The sequence below is a fragment of the Ostrinia furnacalis genome, unplaced genomic scaffold (genome assembly GCF_004193835.3).
Source record: "Ostrinia furnacalis isolate ACB-3 unplaced genomic scaffold, ASM419383v2 OfSCF4672, whole genome shotgun sequence".
NCBI lineage: Eukaryota > Metazoa > Arthropoda > Insecta > Lepidoptera > Crambidae > Ostrinia > Ostrinia furnacalis.
Genome location: NW_021134911.1, coordinates 527,073 through 550,622, shown reverse-complemented (window position 1 = coordinate 550,622; position 23,550 = coordinate 527,073). Strand labels below are relative to the sequence as shown.

The 23,550-nt window shown below is 37.6% G+C and overlaps 3 protein-coding genes across 6 annotated transcripts; 2 read left to right on the top strand and 1 right to left on the bottom strand.

Annotated features, from left to right (window-relative positions):
• The first annotated feature begins 63 nt into the window (after window positions 1–63).
• LOC114359898 (hemocyte protein-glutamine gamma-glutamyltransferase) lies at window positions 64–4,172 on the top strand. Its single transcript, XM_028314434.1, has 9 exons — window positions 64–795; window positions 891–1,774; window positions 1,887–2,082; window positions 2,160–2,348; window positions 2,434–2,653; window positions 2,729–2,993; window positions 3,070–3,354; window positions 3,450–3,575; window positions 3,651–4,172. Exons 1-9 carry the CDS (start codon window positions 159–161, stop codon window positions 3,801–3,803), a joined length of 2,955 nt encoding a protein of 984 aa, XP_028170235.1. The 5' UTR covers window positions 64–158; the 3' UTR covers window positions 3,804–4,172.
• A 2,399-nt stretch (window positions 4,173–6,571) lies between these two features.
• LOC114359889 (annulin) lies at window positions 6,572–21,420 on the top strand. 4 transcript variants are annotated; one of them, XM_028314419.1, is made up of 12 exons: window positions 6,572–7,101; window positions 14,330–14,554; window positions 14,982–15,260; window positions 15,620–15,771; window positions 16,188–16,428; window positions 16,752–16,912; window positions 17,453–17,638; window positions 18,029–18,139; window positions 18,461–18,640; window positions 18,986–19,186; window positions 19,486–19,728; window positions 20,512–21,420. In XM_028314419.1, exons 1-12 carry the CDS (start codon window positions 6,981–6,983, stop codon window positions 20,725–20,727), a joined length of 2,316 nt encoding a protein of 771 aa, XP_028170220.1. In that variant the 5' UTR covers window positions 6,572–6,980; the 3' UTR covers window positions 20,728–21,420. The 4 variants fall into 4 exon arrangements, with proteins under 4 accessions (XP_028170220.1, XP_028170219.1, XP_028170223.1 ...); XM_028314418.1 differs by having other exon boundaries at window positions 14,964–15,260; XM_028314422.1 differs by lacking the exon at window positions 6,572–7,101 and adding an exon at window positions 13,045–13,293.
• Window positions 21,421–21,774: 354 nt separating this feature from the next.
• Window positions 21,775–23,324, bottom strand: tilB (touch insensitive larva B). Its single transcript, XM_028314417.1, has one exon. The coding sequence runs from the start codon at window positions 23,322–23,324 to the stop codon at window positions 22,026–22,028; it is 1,299 nt and encodes a 432-aa protein (XP_028170218.1). The 3' UTR covers window positions 21,775–22,025.
• Window positions 23,325–23,550: the final 226 nt, after the last annotated feature.

Sequence of the window (23,550 nt, the reverse complement as noted above, 5' to 3'; positions counted from 1 at the left end):
TGACACCTTAGCGGTGAACGATCCTAGAACAAGTCTCCGACTATAAAAGGGCTCCAAAAGTTGTCAACATCAGCATTCGCTCTGGTGTCAACCCGGAGCACAGTGCGCTCCACAGCGGAGACGGTCAAATCGACTCTACGTACAGCATTTACGCCAAGATGTCCATGGTCCGCAGATCTAGTATGGACAGGATGTCCTCAAGCATGACATCCAGCATGACTGGAATGGGACTTGGTGGCATAACTGGACTAACATCTGGAATGAGCACTCTCAGCTGCATGAGGGAGCAGCAGATGACTGTTGGTGGGATGCCTTCGAACTACGTGCCTGGTCTATCGGCGTATTACAATATTTCGAGTTTCTGTCAGCGCCCTGGGCAAACCCGTCGCTGGCCGATGCAGCGAGCGGGGCCCACGGCGCAGCATCGCCCTGGACGTTCCCATAGCACCGGATCGTTGCATCGCATGAAGCATTCCATGAGGAATAGCCCGAACACCCAATACACTCATAACTTGATCTGTAAGATGGCAGATCAGAATGAGCGTCGTCGTCGTCAAGACACCATGGATATGATTCCTCAAAGTTATTACTCGCAGCAACCGTTGAAAGTAGAGCTCACTGAGTTTTACTCGCGAGATAACTCCAAGGATCACCACACTGAGCAATATGACTTGGTGAACGATAACATTCTACCCAACCCTGTGTTGAGAAGGGGGCAGAACTTCTTCTTCGCCGTTCGATTTGATAGAACTTATGACAAGCAGCAGGATATGATCCGCGTCGTGTTCTGCTTTGGTAAATATTCTTTTTGTACGGTGTTTAAGTTACTTAGTCCATCATTAATTTTTAAATAATGTAAATATGCCTAATAAATACATTTTATTTCACAGGACCTAAACCGAGCGTCACCAAGGGTACTCGGATTGTCTTGCCTGTGAACTGGAGCAATCAGCAAGGAGTCTTCCAACATTCTCGTGACATGATGGGAATGGGCATGGGCATGGGCATGTCTCGAATGCAAGATACTAGCACGGCCATGGGCACCATGGGCTCTATGGGTACTATGGGCACAATGGGAACGATGGGTACAATGGGAACTATGGGTACCATGGGTTCCATGGGCCCAATGAGCGGCATGAGGGAAACAACTACTTATGGTGTACGTCGTAGCTCCTTCAGTAACGAGCCATTGCCACTGCAGCACAGCCCGCTCAGCCCTCATGGGCCTATGGACAGACCAATGATCGATCGTTATGGTGGAACTACGCAGCATTCCACCTTCGGCCGTGGATATGGTTCACGCCATGGGTCTCGGCACGGGTCCATGCAGAACTTGGCATCTCTTGCTCATGATATGGATCGGTGGGACATTAGCATCCAAAGACAAGATGGAAATACGATCACTTTCCAAGTTCACGTGCCGGCCACCGCTCCTGTGGGTGTATGGAACTGCTGGGTTCAGACCAACCGCTTTGGCCAGCGTGACAACCGCCACGATTACAAATGTGACGAAGATGTCTACATTCTGTTCAACCCATGGTGTCGTGAGGATCCCGTTTACATGGATAACGAATCTTCAAGGAAGGAGTACGTTCTTAATGAGCAAGGGAAAATATGGTGTGGCACATGGCGCCAGCCCAAGGGACGCAAATGGATTTATGGCCAGTTTGATGACGTGGTTCTACCTGCTTGTATGTACCTGCTGGAACGCAGTGGTCTCGAGCACTCAGAGCGCGGTAATCCGATACGAGTTTGCAGGGCTATTTCAGCAATGGTGAGTTGTAAAAAATTTTATCTACTTAATTGGTACTCGTAGTTAACAAAAGTTATATTTTTGTAATTATACAAAACAAAAGTTATATTTTTATAATCAAATCAATTTTTAGATCAATTCAAATCACGACGACGATGGGCTCATGGTAGGTCGTTATGACGGCGAATATAAGGATGGCGTGGCACCACATGCTTGGACGGGATCGGTGGCCATCTTGGAACGTTACTTGACAGATGGCGGTAGACCAGTTGAATACGGGCAGTGCTGGGTATTTTCTGGTCTTGTCGTTACCATTTGCAGAGCTTTGGGTAAAGCTATAGAATCATTTTTTTTACTAAGATTATTAGCATTTTGAGAAAAAGTCTAATGTCTATTTATGATGCAGGTATCCCATGCCGTTCGGTTACCAATTACGTATCCGCTCATGACACCAACCGAACCTTCACTGTCGACAAGTACTTTGACCGTGATGGCAACGAAGTGCCTAATGGTCCAGATGAGGACTGCTACGACTCCTGCTGGAATTTCCACGTCTGGAACGATGTTTGGATGCAACGTCCGGACTTGCCTCAAGGTATGTATGCTGCTTATAATAATATGAACTGAGAATAATCAAGTCATCATCAATATTATTATACGTATATTTTCTGCTACTTTAGGATACAGTGGCTGGCAGATCATCGATTCTACACCCCAGGAGGAAGCAGAATCGGTGTACCACTGCGGTCCCGCCAGTGTTGAAGCGGTCCGTCGTGGGGAGGTTGGATTCCAATACGACACCCCGTTCATGTACTGCCAGCTTAACGCTGAACTTTGCCACTTCCAAGAGGAAGACAACTCGGAATGGGGATTCATCAGAATGGCTTCGAATCAATATCAGTAAGTAGATTGACTTTGGAGAACCTTAGGAGACAAAAAAACAATGGTAAATAATGTCTTGTGTAAAATTTACAGAGTGGGCCGCAAAATTCTTACCAAGAATCCTAACCGTGATGACGACGAAGGTGAAAGCGACATGCTTGAGATCACTCACGAATACAAGACAGTGGATAGCTCGTCTCCTGAACGCCTCGCAGTGATCGCCTCTTGCCGTGGCTACCAGCGCCTGCAACAGTATTACGAATACCCTGACCGCAACTTCGAGGACGTTTACTTTGATCTTATGGACATTGACATTGTACCATATGGACAGCCTTTCGACTGCACCATGAATATTCAGGTTCGACTGAACTGATTTTGGATTCTTTGGTTTCTTCACTTTAACAGAATAATGACACCTTTATTGTTACCCACAGAATAAATCTCACGAGGATCGTACCATTTGGTGCGTGTTGACTGCATCCTCTTGCTACTACACTGGAGCGATTGCATCTCGGCTCCGAAGGGCTCAGGGTGAATTCATAGTGAGGGCTGGCCAGCGTGAAGTTCTCAAGCTACACGTCACACCCCAGGAGTATATGGACAAGCTGGTAGACCATTCCATGATCAAGGTGCATGCTATGGCATACGTCAAGCAAACGCGTCAGGCCTGGTCCGATGAAGATGACTTCCCGCTTCACAAGCCAAGGATGCAAGTGCAGGTGGGTGCCACATTGATGTACTTTAAAAGACTTGTCCTGCAACTATAATTTATTGTTATTTACATTTTGTGGCTGATAAATGAATGATGTTTTAGGTGAGGAGTCAACCATGCATGGGACAAGAATGCGCTGTGACGTTCAGCTTCCAGAATCCTTTGAACGTTCATCTCACCGACTGCTACTTCACATTCGAAGGGCCCGGCGTGCAGAGGCCACGACAGGTTTGTTTCGGATTGGTTATGAATTTCAGTAAATTAATACTAGGACGAGGAGCTCATTGATGATTTCTTTTGCAGATCCGCTTCCGCGACGTCAAGCCGGGTGAGTTCGTGAACTACCAGGACAAGTTCGTGCCACGACGACATGGGGAACGTCGTATTGTGGTGACGTTCTCGTCGCGGCAGTTGGACGAGATCTTCGGTTGCACGATGGTGAACGTGCGCGGCTAGCTAGCCCCCGGGCCCCGAGCGGCCTCGCCGCGAACATCCCCGGGGCCTACCTCTCCTGCCGCGGCGCAAATGGAACGCTCCTACGTTTCTTATGTAGCGCCGGAACAACACTTGTATGTTCAAGAGGAGGAAGTCGTCATCTTAAAATCCATATAACGCCGTACATGGTCGTGTTAACGTGTAACTTCCTCACAAACTTTTTAAGGCTCTGTACACAACAGTGTTCAGTCTCAGTGTTGACTAGATTTAATTTTTCTATTTACTTTACTATAACTACGACGACTTGGCTTACGAAAGGGACATATTTATCGATAATTCAGCTGTGTGCGACACATTCACCGATCAAATGCATAAAATAATAAAAAAAAACCTCACATTTTTGTCACTGTGTGAATTTTATTAAGTTTATATTTTTATGGGTTATGTGTTGTTTTATGTAATTGTAAGGATATAACCGATGCTCCAAGTGCCATCTATCTTATTTAATTATAAGTATTATAATTTTAATAAGGTTTAGGTTTAAGGTAATGGAAATTAATTATTAATTTGTATTATAAGTATGTAATGTCGAAAATATGATTTTTTATTATTATAAAACATATCTAATTATATAAATAAAAATACAAAAATATACGTTACTTACTTTAATATCAAATTATGTGATTGCACTGTGTTTGTGTGTTTTTGGGATCTCAAAAATATAAAAAGCATTCACTGCAATAAATGATTTTTATTTTTACCTACCTATTATTATGTTAAAGTATCAATAATATTATCTAGGAAACAGTATAATGCCGAAATATTTACGTAACTAGGTAATTTATAATTTTCATAGAAATTTTAATTTTATTCTAGATGCAAGATGCATAACTTAGGTAATCATTTTTTGTCAAAATTTAAAGAGTGGGTGGACATAATAAATTGTCATCTAATTCTATTATAAAATATATTTTTTTTACAGAATGTAGAGCAAACAGAATTAAATTGAAATCAGTGAAGTTCTGAAACGTTCACAAAACGTGCCTTGGCGTGGATTAGCGAGACTATGAAACAGTTAATAGTAAATTCTATTGCCTACCTATTTTACGTTACCTTCACAGGTTATACTAATTAACAGCTTTGTTTACCTACGTACGTACTTTATTCACTATTACCTATTTTACATGGTGAAAAATAATAGAAGATTATTACAAATGTATGTGTACATACAATGTGACTAAGTTGTTTTACCACGTATTTGCTACCATTTCATTTTATTCTGTATCATTGGGAAATTTTTCAATTGTTTAAATATGAAAGCCTTTCATATTAGATGGGAAAACACTCTCGTCATGCCGTCTCTCAGTCACGTACCTAGTACGAGTCCTATTTATGACCTAATTGGTGACGTCTCACTACTTAGTTACTAGTAACTAAATTGATTTTCTTATAACTGAAATATGTAGAATTGTCATAAATTTCCTCATTGATGACTGATTCATAATAACGTAAGCAAAACGTCATGAAATCGTGAAACACTGCTTATTACGAAGGACATTGTGTATGATTTGTGGTACCTACCCGCTCCCACAGAGCAAACTTTAACCGGCTCCAATGGGATATAATTGAAATTACATGTAGGACAAATTGCTGCTTAACTTTATGATAAACGTTATTTTTCTACATTAGCTGCTTATCATGCTGAATGGGCTAGGGTTTGGCATTCAGTTTTGTCACATGCCAAAAATTGGTAATCAGCGATGTCCTTTTTGATTAGTTAAATAATATTATAGTTGTTTAGTTTGATACAAGGGGATATTTTCTTATCAACTTTTTTTTTACCATTATTACAGCTCAGCATCCCTAACCAGTACAAGAAGGGCATATAATTTAACTCATAGAGTACTATTGACGCGTATTGTTTCAAAGAACAGGGTAATTCGACTAAAAAGTTAGTTCATTCATGATCTTAATATTGAGGAAAGAGCCGCGGCCTTCGACGCGCGCGCGCATTCCTCGGCTGTGTGATGTCACCCGTAGTAAATTAACATTATCGTGTGTGCGTAATTTTAATAATACAAGTGCAATCTCCTATCTACTGTGTTAATCGTTGTTAATAAATAAACAAACAAGATTTTACATCTAAGGTACAATGGAAATAACAATCTACCCGTAAACTACGTTTCCTTGTATTAATTTCAGCCAATAACGATCAATCTGGCAAACAAAAAAATAGAGAACAAAAGATTCAGGAACCACCAGTAGAAAGCTATCTAATTTAAATATGTAATACAATACAAATTTTTATATGACCCTATAATCATATTTGAACCTAAACGGTGCCTAAATAAAATTGTAGAGTCTAGTAATGAATGTAGTATCGCCTAATTTCTGTCTAGCTGGACGATATTCCTTATTATCTAGTAATTGTAATAAGAAAAGCGAGAGTTTGAGCCTCGATTTATAAATATTGATAAAAAAATTAAGGCCATATTAAAATAAAGGGTTGAAAATGAATATCATAAAATTAAATATTGATAGAATTTTAATGAAATTAATCTAATTAGGTACATACTTGCACAACATCGAAGGTCACTATTATTCATGGAGATATTCTTTCTGTGACGAAATCCTCGCGAACAGAGCCACAGTAGGCTTAGGTACAGTACAAAAAGTGCGTCACATTTTTATTGTGACTAATTTGACACAATTAAAGTGAGTCAATATAGTTTCGATTTTAACATAAAAGTCCCTAGAGGATGAACTTATTTTGCCATATGTGATAAGAGGTCACGTCGGTACGTGACGAGGTACTCGCGGTCGGAGATCCTCCGCAGACCAATCGACCTCGCGCTGAGGTGCGCACGCGTCGATACGAATACGAAAATACCAGTTCAATCGACTCTATCGATCCAATATACATTTTAAACGCCCATTTTACTAGTTCAAAAGTGATGTGCGCGGGCTATGGGGTATCGTACAATCGAAATAAAAACGTAACCCGATACGTAAACATTCAGTAATTCAGAAACAGCTGATTGTTGTGTTTAATTTGTGGCAAACTGTATAAACTTTGGATATAAAGACCGGTTTCGAGTATGATCTAATCGTGTTTTATATTCTTGAGTGTGATAATTGGTGCTAAAAGTGTAGTAGATAGGCGGTTTATTTATGAGTTTTTGACTTTTGACGGTAGTCATGGGTAGTGTGGGCAGTAAGTTAGCGAGTTATACGCGGCCACTGTGCTGCAAGGGCTGCAAGTCGGACTCCTACGACCTCAAAGACCTGCCGCGCCCGCCTCGGCTGGACACCTCAAACGGTAGGTCAAGGCTGCTGTATGATAAGCTTTCGAATTGGACGATGATATCATGCTACTTATATGAGACATAAAATCTATATTATACGTGTGTTTAAAAACATATTTGTCTTACGGAATAAATCTTTTTAGAGGAAAAATATGTTTTTTACGGAATAATTATTAAAAGGATGCGCAATTTGTTTCGTACGACTGCGTGATTTGTTTATGTTTTTTGGCATTAATTGCTCGAAAGTTTAGTTGTTTGGGTACATTTAATTTAAAAAGGGACGTCTAAAGTACATTTTTAAATCTAAACCAAACCAAAACGTTAAAATCACTCAAAAATCAAAGATACTCTTTTATCTGTCTGTCAAGGAAATGTAAACAAAAGATTTAAAAATGCTCTAAATCATCAAAGAGATTAGCCGGAAAATGGGCCAAAGACGCAATGAAGTCGATTTATTATTCCCTATTCTTTTTGATGAGTGGTTTAAAAATAAATGAACGCGTTCAATAGTAGTCGTTGATCGTAAAACTTAATTTATTATTGTTTTATTAATGATTACAAAAACGACAAATAGCTTCCATGGGGCCAGCGGTAAGATAGTTGGACTCTCCACAAGATGTTTTGGGTTCTATTTCCAGATGGATTACGCCTATTTCACACTATATACCGTTGCTGATTTGTTTCCAATTTACATTAGGATACTAAACCAACGATTATCCGAAAATAATGCAGATAAAGTATTTCAGACGTTTGTTGAACTTAATTTGAATCATTTTCTCAACCCTTTGTCGCATTAGTATGTTCATTGTTGTGGCCACTGAATCATTATTAAGCAGTGACAATAGGTAAAACGCATTCAAAGAATGAGTCGTGAATATTTTTTAAAATGTGCATCCTTAAGTATGTGTTTTGAAATAGTAAGCAAAAATGTATTTGTAAACGTATAAGTACAGGTACCTACCTACCTATGAATAGTGCGATAACATTTCCAAACTATCACACCAATTGCTTACCTACGTACGAGTATGTATGACATTATTAAAAATAGGATTCGAACTTGCAACTGCCGGGATTGCATTAATTTCAGAGTGCGAACCATTCCTAGGTCAGGCGGCCATCAAGTCACGGCATTATGAATCCGATTTGTCTGTTTGTCTTTACTGTTAGCACATTGTCTCCAGAGGCCGTATTACTCAAACGCTACTGTTTGCTTACTGGTTAGAATATTGATTTAATAAAGAAGATTTCGAAGAAATATTGCCTACTGTAGCAAATAACAGAGTACTTCGTATTGATGTGAATACACCTGTCAAAATATTTTTCAAATTGTAGGCAAGTAATTCGTTTCAATTGATATGAGATACGTTTTTAGTTTTCTTTGTATTGAAAGGAAAACGCATCACGACCCTACTACATTTTCCGCGCGTACCTACCTAATGAAGTATCTCCACGACACGCGCATCTATTGTACCAATGGACAATATAATTTTATGTCCATAACTTATGCTGGGTATGAGTAAAAGGTAGGTACCTACAAATGCTTTGTGTTAAATACGGCAGGAATTACAAATTGCTCATGAACATTATTAAATAATCAAGGCTTAAACTTGGATAGATTTCAAAAACAAAGGCAAGGAATTGCAGTTGCAGTCTAACATATTTATTACCAAACTGGCTTCTGCCCGCGGCTACGCGTGCGTGAGTTTACCTAAAATCGCACGCGTGCATTCCTATCATAGATGTACTTGTACTTGTAGTTAGGTACTTTGTTTATTTTTTCGTTACCAAAAGTATTTATGACGAGTTTTACATGGAATAGTTAGCTAACCCATACAAACTTTCATCCATTTATACTCCTTAAAGTTTTATTTTAATATAAGTAATAGCACAATTCCTTCTCTTACTTGCTCTACTACGAGTAAACGTACTAAGTTTAATTCGTGAAAATTGGTTTAGTAGATTAAAAGTGAAAGAGTAAAACATGATCGACAGAGTTACTTTCGCATTTATAATATTAGTACAGGGGGCACCTCGTAACTACAGAGTTTATTAAAATAATATTGACATTAAAAATCATTAACAAATATTATGCAAGAGTACACATTTAAACGTAAAACGGTCAATTGTAGGTAATTATGATTACCTAAAGTGTAACAAATTGATAACGAAACTATTTAATTGATGTTTAAGATGAATTAAATAAATATTAGTTTTTTAGTTCAAACGTGGGATACCTAGAAGTTAATAAAACGTGATAGAGCCAATAGGTGATTTGATTTTTTGAGTCCCCCGCACACTACAGACTTTTTTTATCGGCTGATAGTTTTGTCGGCGGAATCGTCCGATAACTAATCGGTGATTTATCGTCTGACAAAAAGTCTAGAGTCTGCAGGGACTCTTAGATCTACGTTCCTTTTGATCAAATCATCTATATTGATGTCTCGAAAAATGTCTTTGTTTTAATGCTTTACAGACATGTAGTAATTGTTTCATCAAATTATTTTCATTATTATACTTGGACAAAGGAGTGAGTCATCCTGAACGCACGCACTCCCGGTCACAGGATAAAATTAATCGCGAGGTTTGCGCAATGATAATTGGGAATTTCACGACGTTTTGCTTTACATGTAGGTATTGTAGTATCAATGTGATACTATTGTATTGTATTCATGACGCATTATTTCTTAGCAGGACGATACCCTTTACTTTAGTTAGCAGTCATGTAACTGGCCACTTAAAAATGTAAAAAATTCCCGCCGGCCGGGGATGAGATATACATTTTTTTTTAATTGTACACTATGGTACAAAATGTACTACAGTTATTATAGTCGAGATCTAATGGACCTGAGATTATAAATCAATGCACAATTGCTTCTTATGACGTTATCAAATACATTTGCGAGGTAAAATCAATTTTCGTTAGCTTAATCTTATCAATTATTTTATGAAAAATCGATGTTTTTCGCACATGAACCGTGACCACAAATTACATGGAGTAGCTGGTACCTACTTCAAGGAGGCTTTTAACTCATCAGACAAATGTTTAAAATACTACAATACTTAGTCCTACGAAAGCCATTTGTTACGATCACAAAAGCAGGCAGAGCAAATGTTCTATATTACGATTGTTTTTATCTCAGTAATGTTTAATCAGGTTAATAATAACAGAACTTTTATACAGCTGAGCCCTGTTAAACGACGAATATGAACCTATAAGAAGGTATGACAAGTAAGTACCTACCCTACATCCCAGAACCACATAGTTTTTGCATAGACGAGATTGACAGGGAGATTCTGTAGAGTAAGCTGTCGAGTTGCTCAAACTATTTCAAGGTGAACCAGTGCACAAGACATGTTCCAGTAACATTGACATAGAGTCGCCATTGATGGCTATTTAGTCGGCAAAAAGGCTTTACTACGAGTAAAACGAGTTTACCAACTGAGATTACTATAATGTGATAAATGTACCCATAGCTAATAGCTATGGAAATTGTCGCTCTACGTTAAACAAACAGTAGAACATAAAGTAGGGTGTTTATTGCTTATGTAATACAAGATACTTACTCATTTTAATATGAGTAGGAAGGTACAACAATGTGGATCATAATTCATATCGTATTAGCACATTATTGACATTTATTTTCATAATTTTCTTTAGGACTTCAATTGTTTAACTCTGTATTAAGATAACTCTAAAGTAAACATTAAGAAAACAATACAGATCTCCCAATGAAAGATCTAGGGCGAGCTTATAAGCTCCTGTGGTCACGGTTTATTGTGTTTATACATTTTTTACAGCTTCTTCCCCAGCCTTCCCTCTGGTTTTATGTGACCACAGTTTTGGGTCGTCTAATAAAGTTACGACTTTGAATATTACGAAATTCTTTTGTGAATTTTATCCCATCCACAAGTTTATACTTAGTAGTGTACTTTTCTTAGAAAAAATAATTTAGTAGAAATAAATCTAAAGTAAATACTTATTTCTCACAACTGGAGTGAAGGTAATTATTAATTTATAAATCTTTAACGTGATTCAGCTTATGCATTCATCTGTATGGACAGCTAAGCTTAGCGAATTAATAACTGGTGACATAATGATATAAGTTTTTCAGAGCCAAAGAAAAACTTACCATGAATAAAACAGAATTATATGGATGATGTTCTAAGCCTTGGGTATCTTTTAAACCTTCAGTTGCAACAGAAACGTAGGTAGTTAACGTTTTATTTTTTCTCACCTTAATTCGAAATTCGATTCTGCAATATCCTGTCGCCCGGGACTTCTTTTATGTGTTGGTACTAAAATAGAGTTGCCAGTCGGTTAATTAAAAGTGTCGGTCTTCGACGATCAATAAATAGTCTCTTCATAGAAATTCGTTGAATTTGTTTGTGGTGTGTGATATTCTCTATGTTTGTGCTTCGTTTTCTCGGCAGTAAGAATCAGCCTCGTGAGTTCATAGGTACCATGGATTTTTGGACCTTAATTATTGTATTATCTACGCAACCCCTAATAAAAGCTCTAGCAATCCAAAAGTATTAAAAAAAAAGTTTTTTAGTAGCTACAACTCACGACGTCACAACGTGCGGCATTTTTAAGACGTCACGGGCCTCTTCTTATGAACTTTGGGGCGCTTTATCTCTTTAAATTTTCATTAGTTTGAAAAAGTGAAAAATACGTGTAGAGTATTTTTTGATAAGTTAACTGACGGACTAATTAAAACTCTTGCTTTTTGACCCAGGCAACATCCCCATTATAAAATGTTTATGTTCATAGATAGGTAGTAGATATAGGTAGGTATAGTATATTCTTTTCCCTCATTTCTGGAAAAAAATAATTGAATGTTCGGTTTTCATCTAAAGGTGCGACTAATTTTACTAGCAAAAGTAAGAAGCTATTTATGAAATGCTTTGTGTCATGGTCATCTTTCTGCTCAAGTAGATGTAGGAATAATACAAAAAATGATTTAATTGTAACCATAAAAATAATGCAATTATACATATGAGTTATGTAACATAGTATATTTTCCATCTGTATTTCATCCATTACCTCAGACATGGGATGACCATAATCGCACTGCAACTAAGAGAAACCTACGCGGATGCCGACTACGGACTGTGTGGGAAATATCTATTAAATGCTTATTATTTCAAGGCAATATACATCCCGGTATAGTTGTGGCTCTCCCACACATGTAATTAATACTAAATAGGTAAGTTGTTAGGCGCCTTTGTAAAGTCCGCTAGATTTCGCATGCGATTAGGTATACAAGTTTTTCTAAAGCTTTTTCTAACATTATCTCCTAAAATATTCGTACAATATTAAGATAATATTAGCTGAGCAAAATTAAATGAGAATGATTCTCATGTATGTAAAGATATTAAATGTATAACTGAGAATCGTAAGTAATTTGTCTTGTCCCTTGACGCAAATAGTGGGTACTCCGATGACACCTTTAAGATTAATTGATTCATCAGTGGAGGTCAGAAATCAAGGTGGTCAATTGATTCATCATATTCGTATGGAAGTCCTTTACAGGAGTAAATGCGGATCAAGTCTTTTAGTATCAGTAGACGCATTGTAAAATTAATATTATTGACATTATATTACGGTAGGTATCACAAGTTAATTGGCCTAATTGATATAAATATTAGTAAGGTTCATAAGAATAAATTAAAATGTAGAAGAACGAGCATTTAACCTTTGCTTGCAAAATGCCTCTTTGGTGACATAAGTATCAGGATATGACACAATGCAAATAGAGTTCGTTTTTCTTATTAACCGATTGTATAGTTTTGGGCATGATTTGCACAGATAGAATTGATAGTATGACAAATCAGCCTTGTTCAATGAATGAATACTATTTCTCGGTACCGAGATGAAGCTTTTCGAGTCTTATTGACTTTATGACATCATCTTTGTGTTGGTGGCAGAAGTAGACTGTTTCCATCACTGGAGCTCTACAGTTTGTGACGAAATGTGCGAACAACTGCACGTTTGTCGAAGCTATTAGCGAAACGTAAATTCCTCGACGAAAACTTGTATTTGGCCGAGTGTTTTAGGCGAAATGATTGTTTAAACCTAAAGTGAACTTTTAATTTATATTTTGGATAAAAATATTAAGTGCTCTATGACATGGAATATATCAAGAATTTGTGGAGACATTATTTTGGAAGGCGGCATAAATACATAATAGTGCCCTTTCAACCAGGTATTAAACTGATAGAGGTATTGAGTGGTGTCGAAGAAGCAATGAGTTTCATTGTCTATAACTTCAAAAATTTGTGCATTTGGAAATACTGGCCACAAAAATGAAAATGCAGAAAAAAGAAATGCGTAAGGAAATGAGCGTCTCGATTGTCTTTGTTTTTTTTTAATTGAAAATTAAAAGGATTTTTGCAGCGAATCTTTATATCGTTCAGAGACAGCAAATAATGGCATTATCAATATTTAAAGCAACTGGACTCACGGTTTACAATTTAAGGGATTGTATCAAGAGGATTTGTTTAGTTGAAGTGTAGGAATCGTTAAAAAATTCGCAAAAAATAGTTAGTTTATCGACTTACTGCGACTTACGTCAAATTCAGAAATACCAGAAAGTGTTGATTTAAACAATAATTTATTTTCTGTTAACATCGTTTAGAAAACGTGGTATTCAAAGCAACGCTAACTTTGTGTGTTTTAGTTTCATAGCTCAAATATTTAGCCACAAACAATATCTAGGACTACTGTTTGGTTTGCGTGTATTTTTAACTGCTGATCGAATCGCGCTAACTTTCAAACGTAAATGAGTTCTCAATGTCAGTGGTGTTTCCTTTCGCAGTTTCATTAAAAGCAGTCCTGTGACGATTTTGAAAATAAAATCATAAGATAGCCAGTTCCTCCGTGGTTGAGGATACCGGGTGAAGCTCGCTACCACCTTCGGCCTGATCATCACTTACCATCAGGGGATATACAGGCCAAGAGCTTCCTCGTTGTGGATAAAAAAATTTATTCATAAATTGTAAATAGCATGCAAATAATTTTGATTACTTTTTATTCGGGGGAGGCATATTATGTTTAGCAGTCCTTTGGCTGAAATGATGATGATGATGAAGTGTGATTGGAATTAAGTCCAGAAGAAACCAATAGTAAAAAATAATATTGATTAAAATCAAATCTTAGTCAGTCATAATTACGAGGAAAAATTTACCTGGTTTATTTCTACAACATTCTTGCGATGACTAAATGCTGATTCCAATGTCCAGATGTCATCGATGGCACCAGACTGGGCGTGCTCGCCGTGCAAGGCATCGACTTTTGCATCGACTCCAATGGGGAGAACCACCACACCCACAAGTTCCACCTAATGACGCGGCCGGTGGACCGCTGCCTGGTCGTACGAAGAGGACAGGCCTTCAAACTGGACCTGTTACTCAACAGGCCCTTTGATGCCAATAGGGATGCCGTGTCTTTTATCTTTTATGTACCAGGTATGGTCTTTTGACTGTTCTTTTCGGATTACAAGAAAAAGTGGCTTCCAAAAGATTACAAAATGATTTATTTATTGATTTATTGGACTATCAACATAAGATACAGCAATAGACACTGATGACGATTATTGTATCAATATTATCTATGATATTTATATAATGTGCTTAATTTTTAAAAAAGTACTTATTTTATTGCACTTTAAAATAATTGCATAACAAAATCTATCTCTCAATGTCTTTAAAATGCACAAGTGATACCTATATCAAATAACTAAAAATCCGTGCACTGTAATTAATAAACGCAGCACATACATAATATTCTTTAGCTTATGCCACTCAAGTTCTTATACGCTTAAGCTAATTTTCCTGAACCATACTAAAGTGTAGTTTCCGTCGTCCGCGACCATAGATGCCTTGTCTGCGACAGATTCCGCAATGCGTGGGCCTTCCAACGAGATGTCTGCTCCCGTGCCTCTCCTGGAGAAGGGGTCTGAAGTGGTGGGAGGGTGGTCAGCGGTGTACGAGGGACAAATGGACTCCCACCTCATGGTGGCAATAACGCCGGCATCGGACTGCATCGTGTCTGCGTGGCGGATGGATATTGACACCAAACTGACCTCAGGAGGCTCCTTGAGCTACACCCACCCACTGCCGATATACGTTCTCTTCAATCCGTGGAGCCTTAACGACAGCGTTTATATGCCAGGTAACAAATGATAACTTGATATAATGTGTAGGTACATTGAAATCTATTGACTGAAGTAACAAGAATGCTATAGACCTTTGCCTTAAATTAATAACAGCCAATAGGCATGTTAAAAAAAGATTCATAGTAATTAAACTATTGTATTACCATAATTTGTTTTGTTAGCTAATGAATGGTATGATGCAAATGATTCTCAATTTGTACGTTATGGTGTGATTAATTGTTTACAACTGAAATCCCACGCATGCTCGTAAAATATGAGTTCTAGAATGCCTCAGGGCTGTTGCAGCACGTAATGTATAGAAATAACAACTGGTGCATATGCAAATCCAATGCTAAAACAGTGTTTATGTGATCAGGGCACAGTCACCGCGAGGAGTATGTGCAGGAAGACGGTGGTCTCATGTTCAGAGGAGTATACAACGTCATCAAACCTACTCCGTGGAACTACGCTCAGTACGAGAAAGACATTCTTGAGTGTGCGCTCTATCTAGTCAGTGAGATCGGAAAGGTTGGTATAAGTTATTAGATTATTAAAATAATTTACTCTATAACATCTTAAATACTTCAGATAACACAACACTCTATTCTTTAGTAGCTACCTCCTATCTTAGACAGACATCTACGAATATTAATCCTTTTTCTAGTTTTTTTACGATCAAGGTCAGCCACAATGCCATCTAATGTTTAAGTCGCATTACTGCCTTTGTTTACAACTTTTTGTAAGTAGCATATGTTAATAGTTCTAAGTATCAAAAACAAAATGCGAAATCAACGTCATACAGCCTACGTTGATCGTAAGACCATTATGGAGCGTAGCATCCTTCCACACTCGGTCAAACTAACAATTAAGCTGCAATGTTGAACATTACATGAACAACTGCTGAACATTATAAATTTAACAAAGAAATCGTTAAATTACTTCAGGTCAAGGGCCGCGCACGAGGGGACCCCATAAGAGTAGCGCGCGCTCTCTCAGCCGCCGTCAACGTCCAAGACGACAATGGGGTCTTGTTCGGGAACTGGGGCAAGGAGCTCAGCGACTACAGCGGGGGAACACACCCGTTAAAGTGGATCGGCTCCTTGACCATCCTGCAGAAATACTACGAAAAGAAAAAACCGGTCAAATACGCGCAGTGCTGGGTGTATGCGGGAGTTTTAACAACTAGTGAGTGTTTGATACAGTATTCTATTTTTGTGACCAGTCATAGACGACGTAGTGACTACGAATTAATCTGCGTTAGAGGTATCGCTCGGTTTTCTTTACAAAACACACAGGACATTGGTAACAACTTAAAATACAATCTGAACCGTTTACTTCGTGTGCGATTCTGATAACTTTTGGCGCATCAACGTCAGGGGTTATCAGCGCATTGTACGTTGCAAATTATATCATTTAATAATTAATTACGAATATTTATTGTTTATTTTATTACGCATAAATATTACAGGGAAGAACTTGAAATCACTAAATTCATATTTTAATACCAGTTTGCAGAGCTCTCGGTATCCCATGCCGACCGGTGACTGGGTTCGATGCCGCGCATGACAGCGGTGGAAGTCTCACCATCGACATTATTCAAGACGAAGACGGCAATATCATGGAAAACTTCACCAACGACTCAGTTTGGAATTACCACGTCTGGAATGAGGTAGAAATAAATATACGCATCATCAATTGGTATTACATTTGCGGGCAATGGCTTTAAAGTAAATATAGATGGAACAACAAATCGAACGATAAAGGTTACCAATATTGAGTGAATTTAAAGTGAAGATATCATAAGAGATCGCTATACGGATATAAATAGCGTGGCTGCTGCTAGCATCTGTTTTGTGTAAAGTATTTGTATTGGTGGATCCAATGTGCTGCCAATAATAACGAGACTGATTCATCAAAATGTCTATCTACACGATATATTTATAAACCATTTGCTGACCCTTTCATCAGAATTGACTTATGGAATTTTGATTAAAGATCTTGAGAGATAACGTTTGAGTCGTACAATATTATAACACTAGTCGTACAATATTCAGGAAGTCTGGTTATTCAAACACATATTTCACTCTTCTCTCTACTTTGGTGGAAACCGGGCCTAAAGCTTATCAAAATCTTACACAAATCTCTTGAAATCTTGGACAAAATTCCCATTAGTTAACACCCTAGATGCTATCGTTTGTGTTCACTCTAGGTATGGATGGAAAGGCCAGACCTCGGCTCGGAGTACGGAGGCTGGCAGGCAATAGACGCGACGCCCCAGGAGATGTCAGAAGACATGTTCCGCTGCGGCCCGGCGTCGCTGCGCGCTGTGAGGGACGCGGACATACAAAGGCCGTACGATGCCGGTTATGTGTTCGCACAGGTCAACGCTGATAAGGTAATTAGAACCTAATGAATATTGACTATTGCTAGGTACTTTTACTAATTATGCAGCTGAAAAGCAATGGTAGTAGGGTCTCCAGAGATACCTATCAGAAGATAATAATTTCAATGTGATCCGGCATCACTACATGTTGTGGATGGTGGGCACATAATATGATCTTCATATTACGAAGATCTAGATTAAAAATGTACAATAGATGATATTTTCTCTCTGTATGATGGTAGACTGTCGTAATACGTAGTGCCTAGTCAGATTTAATTTGCTCCCGTGATGGGGGTCTCCATCTTAATATTTATATGCGCATGAAATGTAAACGATTCTTAGCACCATAAATTAGGAAGCATTCGGTCTTAAACATACTATAAACCAATACAATTTTTTCAGTTACTCTGGCTCTACACTGGTGAAATTCAACCCCTGAAGCTGCTAGGACGTGATACAAGATCCATTGGACAAAATCTATCAACCAAAGCTATTGGCAGAATGGAGAGAGAGGTGGGCATTATACTTAAGCATGGCTTTAGGCTACAAGAACCTTATACAGGCATAGTTGCCATATAATTTGCATAGGCCTTTTATAGAGCTGTAAATAGTTTTATTAAATCATTAAGACATATCTGACCATAAAGAAAAAAATATGCATGTTCTACTTACACATTTGGTAGACAAGTAATTAAACTAAAGGAATGAATCGGAATAACTACTTCGAGCATACGTATACGCTCAATGGAATTTAAAATGTAGGCTGTAATAGACATGTTAAAGCGCATTAAATTAAGGGTAAAAATTTAAATATATATGATTCTTGAATTCCAGGATATAACGAACCTATACAAATACCCTGAAAGCTCACGGGAGGAGCGGTCGGCCATGGAAAAAGCTCTGCGGCGTAATGGCACACTGTTTGCGCGGTACTACCTCAACGATGATTTCAATGATGTCACTTTTGATTTCGAGCTGAGAGATGATATCAAGATTGGACAGGAATTCTCTGTTGTGAGTATAGACATTGTTTTTTCAACAGCAGATACCACAGCTTATAACAACACTTATGTTATGAACGGCTTTTCCTCTTGCTTCTGCTACTATTGTGGTCTGGGATATCCAAAATAATAAAGAAGCCTTCAGTCTGTGCGTTCAAAATGTTACATGAAAAAATTACTAATTTCAGTGGTCTATCGTTAAGTAACCACAAAGTATAGAATATAATATTATAACTACCTAAATGTCGATTGAGGCGATCCAAGGGACAGGAATATTGAAAATTTTAAATTTTGAGTCTAGTATAAGGAGATTGGTTAGGTACAGAGTGATTTTGAACACATTACTTTGCTATTTCAGGTACTGCACATGAAAAATCGTTCAACGATACAAGAGCACCGTGTGAAAGGCATTCTACGTGTAGACACCGTCACGTACCGAGGCAAGACCGGGGACAACGTGAAGAGACACGAGTTCGATATGGTGCTTGCTCCCGCTGCGAAGCAGAGGGTAGACATGCTCGTCACTTTCGACGACTACTACAAGAGGCTGGTTGATCAGGTAAGACTACTAAGAAAAGGAAGAAAAGTGTGCACTTAGCAAAATGCGAAGTGTTCATATTGTGAAGTGCACATTTTGCGGCAGATCAAAGAAGCTTTAAAATACACATCAATAATGAATTCTCCTCATCAGAATACTTAACGCCAGAATAGACTTAGAAAAGTTTTGATGATCTAATAGATGCGTCTCGACGTGCTTTGAATTTTCAGCCAAAAATCTTTACAAAATGTGTATTAATTTCTCCTGAGAAAAGGTAACATATTGAAGAGTTGCATTTTAAACTTCTTTATTTATTACAGGCATCATTTAACATCGCCACTATCGCGACAATCGTCGAGAAGGAATTCGATTATTTCGCTCAAGACGACTTCAGAGTTCGAAACCCTGATATCAAGATCACCCTCGACGGAAAACCAGTATCGAAGAAAGAGCTCACCGTCACGGTGAAATTGGAGAATCCTTTGCCGATTCCTCTGAAAAACGGAAAATTCTACATTCAAGGACCTGGTCTTGACAAGCAGGTCAAGATTGAGCTGGATGAGGTAAGTGTTAATGATTAACGAAATGATAATTANGAACCACTGTTGCAAAAATGAGCCTTCTATACCAAAGTGGAGGGGTTCTTGCACTAAATTCCCTACTATTAGAAAAGTTTTGATGATCTAATAGATGCGTCTCGACGTGCTTTGAATTTTCAGCCAAAAATTTTTTCAAAATGTGTCTTCATTTCTCCTGAGAAAAGGTAACATATTGAAGAGTTGCATTTTAAACTTCTTTATTTATTACAGGCATCATTTAACATCGCCACCATCGCGACAATCGTCGAGAAGGAATTCGATTATTTCGCTCAAGACGACTTCAGAGTTCGAAACCCTGATATCAAGATCACCCTCGACGGAAAACCAGTATCGAAGAAAGAGCTCACCGTCACGGTGAAATTGGAGAATCCTTTGCCAATTCCTCTGAAAAACGGAAAATTCTACATTCAAGGGCCTGGGCTTGACAAGCAGGTCAAGATTGAGCTGGATGAGGTAAGTGTTAATGATTAACGAAATGACAATTAAAAAGTTCACAATTATTTACCTTTATTTTACTATTGTTTTCTTGGATAACCTTTCCTTACAATCTTAGGCTTCGGTTTATTTGGAAGTAGCCACGTAATTGTCATGGAACTTCTCATCTGAATATTATGTACTTCTGGTCAGCGCAGAACAATCAATCCTTGGGAAAAACCTTTGTCTAGCAATGAACTTTGTCTTTTGGCTAAAAGGTGCGCAATAGTTCTTCAATGACCACTGACTTATCTTTGTTATTTTCATTTCCAGACTATAGCTCCAGGCGCGATAGCTTCTGCCCAGTTCAAGCTGACACCGCCATGGGCCGGCCGACACCAGATCTCCGCCAAGTTCAACTCCAAAGAGATGCATGACGTAGACGGATTCCTCACCTTCAAGGTGGCTATGCCTGTTGAGACCAACGGGTTCAGCTCTGATAACAATGGATATGCTTCTGAGAACAACATAGAAACACATCAGGTGTAATTGATTGAGTAAGCAACTCAAGTACCTATTACAAATCTTTACTTTATCAGACAACACTCTTTGCCTGTTCGTTAAGGTGGATTTGTCGGTTACTTCAATCGATAACAAAGTCAGATGTGGAAAGAAAGCTACTTACTCCGGGTAGTAGGTACCCACATATCAGAATACTGTTGCCCTTTTGTCCTAGAGCCTAATATGTATTGATGGACCAAGTTATTATCAAGATAGGAAATCGTACAAATATGTAAAAATGCTTTTAAAATAAATAGTTTTGGTAGCAAATACCTACAAGCCGTTTACCTAGTTTGCTATTATACAATAACCCTTTAAAAAGTGAAACAGTAAAATTAAACGATAAAATTATTAAGATATTATCTCATTGTCAGAATGATCAGAAGCAAGTCAGAACAGATTAATAGGTAGCTATGAATTAATAAAAATAGTTGTAATTTATATTTTACAATATTTTTGGATTTTATTGCCAATGTTTTTATTTCATTTAAGCTATTTTTGGTATTGCTTTAAATCGACTCTACTTACGATGTAATCTATGTAAGTTATTTACATGATAACGTCCTTTTATTATTATGGCTGCTAGTATTTTTTGTTAAATTAACAAAACAGCTCTGAATAATCTTAGAACAGCTAGAGTCAGTGGATCCCAAAGTATTACCTACTTAGTATAGGATTTATTTAGAGAAGTGAAATTGAATAGCTTTTTTAAGTTTTCATTAAATCGTATTAATTAATGAATTCACTGTTAAAAGTAGAGTAAGTTTATGTACAGTCAATTGTTTACGAACTGTTCGTATATAAATTCACCAATAGGATGTTATTTATTTAGGAAGATGTAAGTACAATTAATGAAGTAATTAATATATTATACTTTATTTATAATTATATTGTATTGTTTTTATTTTTAAAATATAACTCGTAAATATAGAGCAAAGAAGAATTTAAAAAGGGAAAAATAAGATGGAAGGAGAATAAAAAATCAAGCGGATGCACGCATTAATGTTTATTTATAAGTGCAACAAAAATCTATAGAAGTTAAAAAAGACACCTTTTAGGTACATAGATGTTTTTGAATTATTATTACTATATTAAATTACTCAAAAGTATCTTGATGAGGCCTTACTTCAAGACTCAATGTGGCGCCATCTAACGACACGGTCATTCGTAAAATTGTAGAGTCATCGTACTGTGCTTGTTCAGAAAACGAGGCATGAAGTTTTAGATAGGAAAAGTAGATGTCTCGCTAGCAGGTGCTCTGTAGTTCTACAATGATTAAAAAATATTTAAATAAGATCTGGAACATTAGGATCGTCTACAAAACCTGGTGTTGGTTGTTTCAGTTCTAATTTTAATCTTGTTTCACTGTATTTTGCCGAAGATTTGGGTTGAGTCATTTTAGTAAAATCCAATGCATTATCATTTGGCCCAATTTCCAAATATTCTCTCTTTGATTGACCTAAACTTTCTTGGCAATCTGAAGTCTTATGCTCACTGTACAATTGGGCCTGTTTATTGGGTTCAGATTTTGGTTCAGACGGGGTCCGTATTGTGGCATTCGCTCGCGGCATCGTTACAAGTAAGTGCCCCGTGGTTTGCGAGCGCTCTGCTTTTGAGTTTGTAGTGTCTACTTCCTCCGGTAGATGGAGTTGAAATATCTTTCCTTTTACAGTGACTCGGACGTAGTTAGGTTCCACATCAATGTCCAAGAGACTTGTATCTAAATGTTTGTAGACTGCTAAATCAAGAACGTAAACATCTGGTTCTGAATCATAAAATCTGAAGTCAAGCTTTGCTTGATTTATATTGAAGGGCCTTCCGTCGGGAGCAAAGAGCTTATACACACGTTTTTCTTCCGTTTTCTCCTCTGTTTCATAGCTTTTTAATTTTAACTGCCGCATGTGTTCAATTTCGTATCGAACTTCAGGCGCATGTTCACATTTTTCAGCCCAAAACTTTTTATTTCTTTCTTCTGGGTCCATGTCTTTGTATTCATTGTCCCATTTGGATTGGATATCTCTTTGTAAGCGCGATTTTTGCTTCCTTCTCTGATGTCTGTAATTTTCTTGTTCAAATAAAATATCTGATCTGATGACTTTTAAATTTTGCAGTGCTTTGATTCTATCAGACCTTTCAATTTCCCTTCCATCCAAAGTACTTAGCTGTGGTAGAGTTCCAATGACGAAATCACGATAGTTATCATAGTCAGTACAGGGATTTCCGGTTAGATATAAATTTTCTAAATTATAGTTATCGGTAAGGTTTTCAACACTCACTATTTCTCCAATAAAATTTAGTGTCAGGTCAAGTTTTTGTAGAGATTCGCATCTTTCCAGGTTTTCGATTATTTCTATGTTATTTAGTGCTAAGTTAAGGTAAGTTAAATGCTTAAGCTTATTTAGATTTTCTATTTTGGCGATAAGGTTGCTTTGCATCAGAAGAATTTTAAGTTTTGGACACCAATCTTGCAAGAACTCAATTTTTTCAATGTTTTCCTGGTGTAGAGCTATCTCCTCCAGAGGCGCCAAGAGGCGTTCGTGGTGTTCTGCTTTCTTGCGCACCATTTCCACTGTTATTTGCACCATTTTACTACCACAACACAACTATTTCTTTGTAGGTATTTTTCTTCAATTTCTTACCAATATTGTAGCACAAAAATACCAATTTATGGTGAAATTGTTGCCTAGCAACCAATCATGGCAACCAAGTGCTAATTGTGTTGTCAAAGTGACAGAATGTGCAGTACAAAAAAATGCAATGCGAGCCAAAGTTAGCATCACGTTTAATTATTTATTTATAATGTATTAAAAG

Coding starts and splice junctions, on each gene's coding strand:
- LOC114359898 (XM_028314434.1), top strand. CDS start 159: ATGTCCATGGTCCGCAGATCTAGTATGGACAGGATGTCCTCAAGCATG. Junction 796..890: donor CCGCGTCGTGTTCTGCTTTG/GTAAATATTCTT, acceptor TTTATTTCACAG/GACCTAAACCGAGCGTCACC. Junction 3,355..3,449: donor AGCCAAGGATGCAAGTGCAG/GTGGGTGCCACA, acceptor ATGATGTTTTAG/GTGAGGAGTCAACCATGCAT.
- tilB (XM_028314417.1), bottom strand. CDS start 23,324: ATGGTGCAAATAACAGTGGAAATGGTGCGCAAGAAAGCAGAACACCAC.
- LOC114359889 (XM_028314418.1), top strand. CDS start 6,981: ATGGGTAGTGTGGGCAGTAAGTTAGCGAGTTATACGCGGCCACTGTGC. Junction 16,913..17,452: donor ATTACCACGTCTGGAATGAG/GTAGAAATAAAT, acceptor TGTTCACTCTAG/GTATGGATGGAAAGGCCAGA. Junction 17,639..18,028: donor CACAGGTCAACGCTGATAAG/GTAATTAGAACC, acceptor CAATTTTTTCAG/TTACTCTGGCTCTACACTGG.